The sequence below is a fragment of the Carassius gibelio genome, chromosome B24, assembly GCF_023724105.1.
Source record: "Carassius gibelio isolate Cgi1373 ecotype wild population from Czech Republic chromosome B24, carGib1.2-hapl.c, whole genome shotgun sequence".
NCBI lineage: Eukaryota > Metazoa > Chordata > Actinopteri > Cypriniformes > Cyprinidae > Carassius > Carassius gibelio.
The window spans coordinates 13,600,674-13,613,159 of NC_068419.1; the positions used below are offsets into that span (position 1 = coordinate 13,600,674).

At 39.9% G+C, this 12,486-nt stretch overlaps 1 protein-coding gene across 10 annotated transcripts in view; it reads right to left on the minus strand.

Annotated features, from left to right (window-relative positions):
- Positions 1–203: 203 nt before the first annotated feature.
- Positions 204–12,486, minus strand: part of LOC128013683 (eyes absent homolog 1-like) — a 54,509-nt gene continuing 42,226 nt past the window's right edge. For all 10 annotated transcript variants that reach the window (XM_052596821.1, XM_052596822.1, XM_052596823.1 and 7 more), the window contains 6 exons: positions 5,934–5,992; positions 5,678–5,838; positions 5,380–5,494; positions 5,036–5,157; positions 4,304–4,404; positions 204–2,244 (listed from right to left, as the gene is read on the minus strand). In XM_052596821.1, the coding sequence (XP_052452781.1) occupies positions 2,164–2,244; positions 4,304–4,404; positions 5,036–5,157; positions 5,380–5,494; positions 5,678–5,838; positions 5,934–5,992 (639 nt within the window). In that variant the 3' untranslated portion in view covers positions 204–2,163. The remainder of the gene's footprint in view (positions 2,245–4,303; positions 4,405–5,035; positions 5,158–5,379; positions 5,495–5,677; positions 5,839–5,933; positions 5,993–12,486) is intronic.

Consider the following 12,486-nt stretch of genomic DNA (forward strand, 5'->3'; position numbering starts at 1 on the left):
CCTTCTATGCATGTATATATATCTATATAAATTGTTTATATAATGATCTCTGGACATTCATCAATTGGAGAAAACTGCCATTCCGAAACACTTAATTTGGGGGGCATTTGATCGCAAGACCAAACAGTCAATAAATACAAACTCTGTGGCAGAAAATTGCAGAGCCACCATTTCAATCACTTGCATAAAGGGAAAAATATGTGTAACAGTTCACAAATCAGTTTTTATTAATTTAAACACAATCAAATAATAAATGTCAAAAACATCTGTACACATTTTCGTTTTTTTTTTTTTTTTTTTTTTTTTTGCAGACACGACAAACTGTTTCACAATGAGGCCCACATATTGTCAATTATTTCCAGTTTGCATTATGATTGCATCATTTATAAAAAAAAAAAAAAAAATGTGTGTTAAATTTAGAAAACATCTACTGTTACTGTGATCTAGCAGCAAAATGTGATTCCCCGTTACGGGAGGTGGCGGGCGATGCAATAAGAGGAGTGAAATTGTAAATGTGGTGAGAAAGGCTAGGCCAGAGAAGAAGACCTCACCTGCAGGAGCCGAACATTATCATGTGCCTGAAGGGAGAATTAAAAACTGATCGAGTTAGCTGGGGAAATTCACAGTTGATAGCACATGTATGTTCTCAACTCCATTGTGAGTGCGTGTGTGTAGGTGTGAGTGAGTAGTGGCTTTCTTTCTTAAAGTCTAAGAGCTAGAGTTTCCAGTCCACAGTTACCTTAGAACTACCAATATGCATCATGAAAATCCAACTACAGCGATTTCCAAATAAAATAAAAAGACTACTTCATACAAAATTACACTTGCTGTACAAGACTTTCTGCTTTTGCGCCGGTACAAAAGATAATAAAACCTATTTAAGCTTAAACGCCCATGGTGGACGCTGAGGTTCAATGTCCAGCTTGAGCAGGAGATACAGGGGATACAGACATTTACACTCAGTTCGAAGCTTGACATTCAAAAGATTATTATTGTTATTATGCTGCTAATGTTCTGCCTTAGAGTTTGAGCTACCATTGGGATTTAATTCACTTTGAAATCCTGACTGAAAGAGCCACATTTCATGGTGGAGAAAGTCTCTATGGACTCTGCAAGTTCTCACCACCTTTGAGGAGCAGAAGCCTACAAAGGAGGAAGCAAAACATCGCTGAAGAAAATTACGAAATTATTGACACTTGACATCCATGCTTTTGGTCATGACAAAACAATTTTCACAAAAAAAAAGAAAAAAAAAAAGAAAAAATCCTTATCTACATTTATTTATTGAATGAAACCTCGAACACGTCAACACTTTCAGGCTTTGCACGAGCTTCTGCGCCAACGCCTTTACGTACGTAGTTCCAAGAAACGGCTTTCCACAGCATGTACCTTAATCAATATAGGAAGGAATAGTCCAGTGATTACAAATTTACACACACACTCTCACACACACGCACACACGCACACCAAAATGGCTGTACACGATTGTCTCTGCAATGTAAATAACGTTTCGTTAATTTTTTTTCTTTAAATTATTTAGAAAATCCTTTTTTTTCCCTCCGTAGACTTCTTGGTGTAGGGGAATCAAAGTACTTTGTAATGCAAAAAGGCACAAGTCTCTTTTTCAGGGTCGGTGCCGCTCCACAAAGTCTCTCAAAGATTATAAATAAGAAGTGTAGGACATCCAGGGCGAAATAAGGAAAACGTAGGGCTTGTGCTCGACTGTCTTTGTACCATCGGTGGAGACATAAAGAGACAAAACATTACACCAAGTCGCAGTGGGATCGGAGTCCTGCTGAGTTCCAAAGGCATCGGTAGCTCAGTTTTTGTCACAGGTGTGAACCCTTGCCGAGTCCCCTGCATACACAGGGCTGTAAAACATTTTGATGGCTTCGGAAAAAAAGCCAATTCACAGTTAACCAGGGCCAGCAGCTGCAACGCCATAAATTCACTCTCCTCCACTTCGAAAAAGGTTTAGGGTTAAGACGAATTGCGGCCATGTGTCAACACGCTGAGCATGTCGCTCTCTCTCTCTACGTTATGTATGTGAATGGTTTTGTTTTTGGTCTGGTGCTGTAGGAACGCAGACGCTCGGGCGACGCAGGGTATGGGTCTGCAGGGCCCCCGCATGGTCTGGGACAGAGCGATAGGGCCGTCACAGTGCTACAAGTACTCCAGGTCCAGAGCATGATGCAGGGCCATGAGGTCAGAGTGACTAGAGATCCTCCAGAAAGGCATGTTGTGCTGGAAAACACAGGGAGAGAGAGAGAGTGTGTGTTTGAGGGTGAAAGAGAAAATAAAGAAACACAAAACCTGCAATGAACACTTCACTTAGAAAAACAATCACGCCCGTGAGTGCCGTCTGAACAGCCTCGATGGCCCGTAACAATCACACAAGACTTGAAAAGAGAAAGAACTGACAAACTACAACCACTGAAGCAGCACCATACCAATGAGATTACTCAGCAAGTATCAGTTAAGAAAATAATAATAATAATAAAAATACTATGGACAGATAGCTCAATATTACAAGGAAATAAATCTAGTTAAAAATAAAGGACATATATCTACTTCAATAAATGTATTTAATGTATTCTTTGTGTTCATGTTGGTTTAAAAGAAGAAAAAAAAACATTTTCAATTTAAACCATTTTTTTCCTACATTTTGAATACACATGCACATGTGTATCTTAATCTTTTTTAATAATATCAAAAAGGTTTTTGAAAATGTTTAAAAAAGCTTTTATAATAATAATAATAAATAGCATTAATTATTCATTCATAACATATGATTTCATTTTTGGGAGGTCAGCTCACATGATATTGTATAACCTGAACTTGGTCATGAAAAGATTTTAAGAAACTTATGGACCTTGACACACAGTCATGAGATTCTTCAGGGGTCCTCTACTTCTTATTCAGTTTTTTTTTTCTTTCTGCAGGATGATTTGGTGGGTACATGTTGTTCAAATATTAATGAGCAGTGAGGGAAATTAGAGGGGTAAAAAAAAAAATCAGTTTAATTTAAATGAAAAAAATATAATAATATATTTAAAATATGTAAAACAACAAAGGCCCCATTAGAAAACACAGCAAAATGTTTTACTACTTGTAAGGAAATGTAAAGGTGCAATATATATATATATATATATATATATATATATATATATATATATATATATATATATATATACGGCACTTCTGCACAAACTTATCTGAACACAACATTGCAAATAAGGCATTGTTCCTGGGAGAGGCCACAGGGAAATATGATTCTGCCAGAATGAAAGAAGCTTGTCAGCCCAGAGTCGTCTGCACACAAACCATTACTGAATCTTATCAAAGGTATAGCCTCTCTCAAGCATATGTTCCGCTTAAAGAAGCTTGCACTGACCCTTAAAAGACTCTTTTCTTTTGTTTTGTAAATTGTCTTTGCTTTTAACTTTAAAAGCCAGAGATGATATCTACTTTTGCCTTGGTCGGGTTATTAACTAGAGGGGAATTGTTTCTGGGATACGATGGAAAAAACGAAAGTATACAAAGGTTTAACTTTGCTTTGGTGGTTTCCTAGAAAGTCACTTGACGCTAGTGTTGTATCTGACAAAACTGTGGCATTTTATATCAAGCCGGGTTTCTCAAGTGCCAAGGACTTATTAAAATCCCCTCCGCTACGTCGAAACACTTTGTTTCAGAGGAAATGGGGACTGACACGTAAAGCTTAGACTTCCTACATTCACATTCCTTGCATGATCAACTGACAACATGGAACGAATCACTTGGCACGATATAATAATCACACCAACAAGTTTTTGTCTGTTCGGAACCTGTCTGAACAACAAGCAGCTTTGATAATTAATTACACAATGAATCATTTCAGGTTTTGTGGCTTACAGCTTTGGAAAACCTGGTGGATGTTCTGAAAGCACAGGCGGCAGGTAACATAAATCTTCTGGTCTGAACAACAAGAGACGGGACAACAACACTCCTAATGTTCTTCTGAATATCCTCGACTTATCTAACAATGATTTAAGCGCCTTAAATGCATGTTATATTTATGAACCGGCCCCTCTAACATGCCTGAGAGGACTTGTCTAGCATTACACACGGTGAAACGGCACAGTCACATGCAGGGATGTGTAATTATGTCATCTCCCCTCCTTTTACATTCGAGCTGTCAGGGGAATTGAGCTGATTACAATACGAGAATCATTCTCTCACTGGTCAAATGACATTTTCAGAGAATGGACTGGAGAAATTGAAGGTTTAAAGGGAAAGTGCTATAGAGTTCTAAGCATCTTCATACCTTTTTCGAACCTTGCTCCTCCTCCACGCCATCCCCCACCACCACATAAACAACTTTCCTCCCGAACCTCTGGATTACTCTCTCGAAGCAGCTCTCTTTTCCTGGGGAGAGAAGAATCAGGTTTAGGTTGCTGCAGAAAGCAAGGAAGCCACATCCAAGATCCAGTCCTGGTGAGGGGCTCTTTAAATACGCAATAAGTTACACAAAATTACGCAGTATAAACACTTTGCCTTGGCTTGGAGATACGATAAGATCGATGCTCCGATAAAAGTAGTCTGAAAAGCATTAAGTGTGCCTTATTCCTCCCACAACATGGGACAAATGGAGTTTAACAAGCTAAATCAACCTCACATGCAAATGCCGCAGCGAGGGAAGCGCTGAGCTTTGCGCGAATGAAAGTATGAAAGTACAGGTCGGTGTTTATTTTGCATTCACAAAAGCAGAGAAGAAAAAAAACGTCAAAGTGGAATGACATAAATTTGCCGAAGTGGTTTCATATGTAGACCTGAAAAGGAGAGGCCCAGTTCAGGCTGAGCTCCAAGAAAATAATCCCAGCCTGATTAGACCTCTTCCTGAACATCAACCCTCTCGTGTGTCCGCCACTTCTGCAGCCTAACCCAATCACACGCCATGTGTCTCGCACTGTTTACACGTAATATTGCTGCAATTATGGCCACACTCCAATAGAGTCCATTCATACACGCAGGTAGTCAATACTGAGCTCACACTCACCTATTTTCGTGGCGCTATAAATATTTTCAATTGGAAATACTACTCCCAGTCCGTACAGGAGGACCTTGGCGAGGGCTGGTATGAGCTGTGTTGTGGTCACTAAGATGTTCACACAGTTTGATCTGTAATTGAAAGGCAAATAATGTCAAGTTAAATCGCACAAGGGAGGACAAGGCTAAAGAGGAGCGCCATTTGTCATTCAGAATGCTCCATGAAAAATGGATGGTCACTTAAAATGTGTTCTTTGAGGTATTGGGGCATAAAGCACACTGTTATTCATGCCTCTCGCTGATTTATGTGTATCAGAGATGGGCTCTATATAATTCACTCGTGCTAAGGCCTACCTTGAGTGGATTAATGTTAGTGCTTTCAGAGCCAGTGTTAACCAGGAGTCAGTCAGGGCTTCAATTTCTGCTCGCAATTGCAACCAGGCTTCCCTTTTGGCCGGGCCAAGCAGACCTGAAATGAACAGAAACATTGTTTGAGTTGGAACGTCTTTGAATACTTTGCGAAATTTTCGAAATTTACCCAGACCAAGTGGTTTCTGCATAAGAGATTATTTGAGAAACTTGTGAGTGCTTTTGTTGACACACCACCCCTCTTCCCCAGTAATTTTAGCAAAGCAGTTTATTGGGGGATTACCTCCGACGTTATTTTTATAGGTGGTGTAAATTTCTTTTACTCGTCTGTAGCGGAAGGCCAGCTTTCTCATCCAGTCCACACCTCCTCGTACGCCGGTGGCCAGACACAGGTTGGCACTAGTGGCAGCAGCGTGGAATCCGTCTGTGCTAAAATTATATGTACTAAACAGAGAGGAGGGAAAAAGAGAATGAATGGCTTTTGAGCTTGACTTCAATTGGAGATAACTGTGAAAGGACTAGTAAGGTACTAGCTTTACCTTAGATCCTGCCCGTTGTCGTCTGATGACACGTCGTCGATATGGACCTGATCGCACTCCTGGAAACAAGCAAAAACAAAGGGCGGCCATGGTGAGCTGGTTGGAATTAAAATATACCAATTTGATTAATGGTTTTCATGTGCAAAATTGGTTGCGATCTGGCAGCTTGAATCCATGAAGTGAATAATGTCAACAACTGTGGAATTCCCAATTGAAGGCTGAGCTCTCTCCCGAAAGCTCAAATCAACCCTCAACCACTTCCAGCCTCTAACCCCCCACCTGCTAAATCTTAATAAAAATAAACACCATCATCAGGGGACTGGGGATCCAACCCATTTGACCACTACCACTAGGGGGATCTCTTGATATACACATCTGGTGGTATGTAAAGTCGGTATCGGTAGACTCCGGGAAGGTAGCAACTGCCTCTACGTGTTAGGTCTGCTTATCCAGAGTCCGGTGCCTGAACAAAGAGATAGCTGTGGGATAATGAGAGCGTCTGTGCCCCCTTCAGGGTCTCCACTTCTTGGAGAGGCTGAGTGATTCTCCAGCTCAAAGCTGATTCAGCCAGTGTCCACAGTAACACAAACCAGACTTTCTGGTAAATGTAACGTACTAGAAAAATTGAACCTGATGCTAACCGCCAATGAAATTATGACCTCTGATTGCTGCCGAGCCACACACCAACACAGCCCGAGGCCAGCTTTTTGGAGAAAGCAGACTGAAAATCTGTTATTAGTTTTCCATTTATAGTCGTTCTCTCTCCCCTCCCCTTGCAAGAGCTCGAGATGTTAGTGAGCAGGGCATGAGCATTCAAATCAAACAAAAATCACATGGAAAGACAGGGTTGGCGGCTTGTGTGTTCCAAAAATCTTCTGCAAGAAAATAAGTTAACAGATAAAATAATAATAAAATTAAATAATAATAAACTAAACTTAAATATATTATTACATATTAAATAAATTATTAAATAAAATATATATTACATCTATTATTACATTTCTATAATAGATTAAATACAATATAATTATGAATTAAACCCCATCCAATGAAGTAAAAGAAAAATGGGTTGACATTGCCAGCTCTTCTGTTAAACCTCCATTCATATTTCAAGTTTAATCCAACAATTTACTTGGTAGTTGAATATTAAAAGGGGGTATTTCCTTTTAGCTATTATTTTCTAATTTCCTTCCCAGAACTTTAAGCCTTTTAATTAAGTTTCAACAGGCTGCTAAGACACAAAAATACAAAAAGGACTTCCTTGTTTTAACTCAATCTGAACCTGGCCAAATGCTGACGTTATTGCATTCCTGTCTAATGCTACAGCAGGGTAGGGGTAAGCGCTTTAGACCGTAAACCTTTTTTATTTTACTGGTTCCCCTCTGAACAAATTTTTCATCTCTCTGGATTTGTGGGGAGAGGGAGGGGAGAGCGACGTGAAGAGAAACTCAAACCAGCTGTTCTTTAACAGAATTAAAATCTTGACCCCTAACCCCTGCTCTAATGCAGCCATTCTCTCGCCAAGCCTCTCCCAGCAAGCCTCGAGATCCAAAGAGGAAAAGACTTTGACCCGGTGCCCTGCTCCTCCTCTCCAGGGCTCAGATAAGGGGGAGGGGGGCAGGAGGCAGGGGCGTTTGTGGGGGGGAGCTGGGGTGACCTCACATGGAGAACTCAAGAGTGTTGCGGGGCCAAAAGATGGACTGCCAAATGCAGCCGCGGCTCAGGAACACCTCAAGCTATTTGTGTAATCTGTTTCTAGATAGTCAGCGATGGATCTGTAATACATCTGAAGTACCAATTTGTTTTCCAGAGAGGACCTTTGGACAGGCCAAAATCATTACCGAAAGCTGGGGCCTCCATCGCAACGTTTAATCCTAAGTATGACGGTTATGCTGACAAATGCGCCATTTCAGATAAATCAAATATACTGAAATATTTCCAACCGAAAGTATGATTTAGAAAAAAAATCCAAACTATAAAAATTGTCATGCAAAAACACGTTCCAGAAGTACCACCCCCGTTCGAGTGCGTGCAGCTGCCTAGGTCTCTTAACACGTTACCATCTCCGTTTGACGGAATCACCGCATGTTTACATTGCCTTTTAATTCGCTGGTTATTACGACACAATTAACAGTCATGTTGTGGGTTTCCAGACCTCCGGGATGAAAGTGAGGGCAAAGAAAGAATGCACAACCTCTAGCAATTACTGCACACAGCTGGAGCCCACATAAACCACTTGACTGCCTCTCTGGTAGCTGCACCCGGACCCTAATGGAGCCGCCCGGTCCTAATGTCTTACAGTAACTCATGAGACTCATTAGGGCAGCTTCTTAAGCACTCGTAAACACCGTTAAGCCTAATGACCGAGGATGGGCCAGCTTTAAGTGGTTAAATACAGCATGTGGTTGATCTTCAAGGCTGGCTGAAGGTATCTTCAAGAAGGTGTTATGTTGAAAGGGTGAGATAATATAATTATTGTATGAACAATAGCACGACTGAGCTGGTGGTAAAAAAAACACAACAATTAATATATAGGAAAAACCGAGATGGCAATGAAGTTGTCTTTTCTTTTATCGTACTTCTTGTTCACCAAGCAGTGGTTCTTACAGACTTACAATCGCTGCTAACTAACACCAGATGTTCCTACTGTAGGCTGTGTAAAGATCCTCCTCTGCAATCCGTACATAATTACGTCTTACACAAACACATTGTCTCTGTTTAATCCATCAATTTTTTGATCCCTTCTCATTCGTTAAACTCTCCGAAGGTCCTGCTAAAAGAAATAAATGTGTAAATGTGTGGGAAAAATTGCGGGAAACTGCGAGAGGAGCCTAAAAAACTACAAAATAAACACCTTGAAATCAGCTCTTCTCTATTTACATTTACTCGTTCTCATTTTCCTTTCAGTTCCTCCTCCGACTATCCCGGCCTAGAAAAACCTTTTCATTTATGCGAGCTATCAGAGCCTCCTTTGTTCGGCTGGCATCTGTCATTAAGCAATCAGGCCGGACTGGCTGATTCTTCCTGTTGGCCAGAGGAAGGGCTTTGCTGCCGACTGCACAGAAGCGACTGCTGCAGAATGTCAAAAAAGAAAATGATTATTTAAAACTACAAACCTCACTTTCCGTCTCGTCCCGAGCTGGAAACATCCGTATTGCATTACTCTCCCTGGCTACAACCATTTCTCCCCCCTCCCCTCTCTTTCTCTCTCAGCTCAGGAGCATTCATCCCTGGCTTTGCCTTTGGGCCAGACCCTAAACTCTGCTAAAGCGTAGTCTGGAGAAGGAACCGGCTCCCCACACAGGTGAGCGTCCCAGGTAACAAAGGCACAGTGTGAGTGATTACAGCCATCATCACAACATTCCTCCAAGCCTACAAGCTAAGTCCATGTGAAAAAGCCCGATCCACGGTTCGCAGGTTCTCAATGCTGCCACTCCATTGGCAGGTCTATCATCCCCCCATCTGTGAGAGGGGTTCATGACCCCAGTGTCCCCCCCCCCATCACTTTCCCACCACAGTTGGCCCACGTGAAGAGTGAGAGAGGTAGAGGGGAAAGAGGGAGGGTGCAGCTTACCTGTGGGTCGGACACAGGATATGGAGAACAAAGAGAGTTCTTCAGACCCACTTCATTCCAATCCACAGTTTGTGCTTGAACAGTCATGGAATTCAAACAGCCGAGTAAAACAAAGCTCTCTGGAAGCATGACCTTCCTAAAACAGAGGCTTTTCGCACTCTGGCATATGAAGATGGAAAAGAGCAGAGGCCAGATTCATGAAAATCTTCTTAAGAAAGAAACGGTATGATATGATACGATACTTACGATACAAAATATTCTTAACTCTACTCATAAAGAATAAGAATAGCAGTTAAGAAGAATTTCTTAACATTAATAAGTATATTTCGCGAAACTTTAAGTTAAGTAAACTCAAGTAAAGTGAGTATGATGCAGAGAAGATAACGGAAAATATGGTTTGAATTTGGTCAAACGTGGTCTCAGCATACACATCCAAGGCCCAAATGTTCCACTGCATTTGTACTTTATAGGTGTGACGCCAGTTAAAACAAAAGTCCGTCCAAATTGGAAGAAAAGCAAACACCTGCTCTTATTAACAGTTTGACGATTATATCAGCAAATAACATGATACATTGTTCTCATATTGTCTAAACTGAGGATCTTAATTTAAAACACAGTGTTGCTTAAATCCAAAAAAAAAAAAAAAAAAAAACTGCATAAGGATGAAGAAACATTCATTTGTCACCACATTGTTTATAACACTACATTTTCCACAGACGCACAACCCTTATTGCTTTTAGGCCCCATTACTGTGGGCTGCTGGGTAAGAGAGGGGCCGATGCTGAAAGAAGACTTTAGAAGCTCTCTTTTCTCTTTTTAGTCATTCCAAAACACATCAGGGCTCCTGCCTGGGGACCTCTGAAGCCCCGACAGCCAAAAGACACTACCTGCGTCTAGACGTAAAAACACATTAAATCCACAGAGTCAATCGTGTTCCCGAACACACAATGTGTGCAGGGAAAGTTATGATAATGACTTATTTCACTTTCAAAAGAGGTCCCTCCTCTATTTTGATTTGGTCCAAAGAGCTCGAGGAATTTTGATGGAACATTTGCTTGTGGTATTGGCCAGAAATACTGTATATTAAATAACAAAGCTACCATCTACCAAATCTACCTACGTAAATAACCGAGAGGAAAACTGCAAACTAAGATAGGTGAATTGCACTGGAAAGATTTCAGATTTAAACACTGTGTTAAATGTTTTAAAGTCACAAAAAAATGCAATTCTAAAAAAAGTCACACCTCTACTCAATCCCAGTTGTAAACTGATAAGCAAAGGCCCTTCATCCTGGAGGTGCTAAAATCGTCCCGTTTGCAGTGTCACAGGGTTGGCCTCAGGTATGCGTCTGCGGAGGTACGGCCGGGGATAATTAAAACCGTTCCCACCTCGGCAGAGCCAGGGAGGAGAACTCTGTCCGGCAGACGGCTCTGTGTTGTTTTCTCTCCCGGCGAGCAGTGGCCCTTCCCCACTGAGAGGGAGCACGGACGGGCCTCCAGAGACGCACATTCCCACACACCAACCCGCACTCCACCTCTCACCCAACACACAAGAATGCTTTCATCCCCAACACATCCTCAAACTCAGGTACTGCACGCTGCATATCACACAGACTGGGGTAATTGCATACAAGAATTATGGTATAACCAGTTGTGGTATAATTAAAGGGAAGGATGCCAACTAAACCAGTGTGCGTTTATTTATACTCATATTAAATGTGTGACTTCTCCTGTAAAAATGCTATTTGTTGTGCCTTGATTTCTCATAAAAACTATTAAATATTTAAACCAATTAAAGGATTTTTAAAGGGTTTATTTTAGTTTCAAATTCGATTGTGAATATTAAGTTTCCATAGAAAAAGTAAATTATTTTATTTAATTTAATTTAAAATACTCTATGCATATACATTACTTTGAAAGTGATCGGACCATTATGATTTCTTTTTTGTAAAACAAAAACATATTACTGTTATTTATCAAGGGAACATTAATATGATCAAAAGTGGAAGTAAAGTATAATTTGTAAAGTATAATGTTACAAAAAGTGTATATTTCAAATAAATGCTGTTTTTTTTTTTTCATCAAAAAAATCTTGGGGAAAAAATAATGGTTTCTTCAAAAATTATAGCAGGACAACTGTTTTTATCATTGATTATAATTAAAAAATAAGCATCAATTCAGCATCTTAAAATGATTTCTGAAGGATCATGTGACACTGAAGAAAATTATGCTGAAGCTTTGCATTACAGAAAAACACACTTTAAAAAAGAAAACCGTTATTTTAAATGTTAAGAATATTTCACTATTATTGTTTGTACTGTATTTTTGTTCAAATAAACGCATCCTTGGTGAGCATATTACTCAAAAACATAAACAGTTACTGACCCTAAACTTTGAATGCTAGTTTACTTAATGCTACGTGTAAATCAATGACAAAATATAGTACAAAGTAGAAGATTATTTATAAATGTAAAAATTAAAAAGGGCACAGCGTTTTTTAAGATTAAGTACATTTTACACATGCATAAAAAAAAAAAGCAATTCACTTTTTAACTAACCATTCAATAAAATTATTCATAAAAACATCACCAGACATTCTGCACACATTATTTTAGTGTCAAACTTGTGGTTCCTGAAAATAACCACTAAAATCTTCCTCTTTCATGAAGAAATTTGAATCAATATACTGCAATCAATACAAGGATCATATTGCTGCCAAGCATGAAATATTTTCTGTCATTGTTCAACATCAATAATTAAGTGAGCCAAAAAAATAAGACAGAGACCTCTGCGTCAGTATATGTGTGTGTGTAAGTGAAGTACATCCCTTATGACCAATACGACATGGCTTTTTATTACATCCCTATATATGCACAATCGTGCAATTATCAGATATTAAACAAACTCCAATCACACACAGGTGCAAGAAAGCAGGCGGAACCGCGAACAAATAACACAACCCATCCACTACACAGATCCC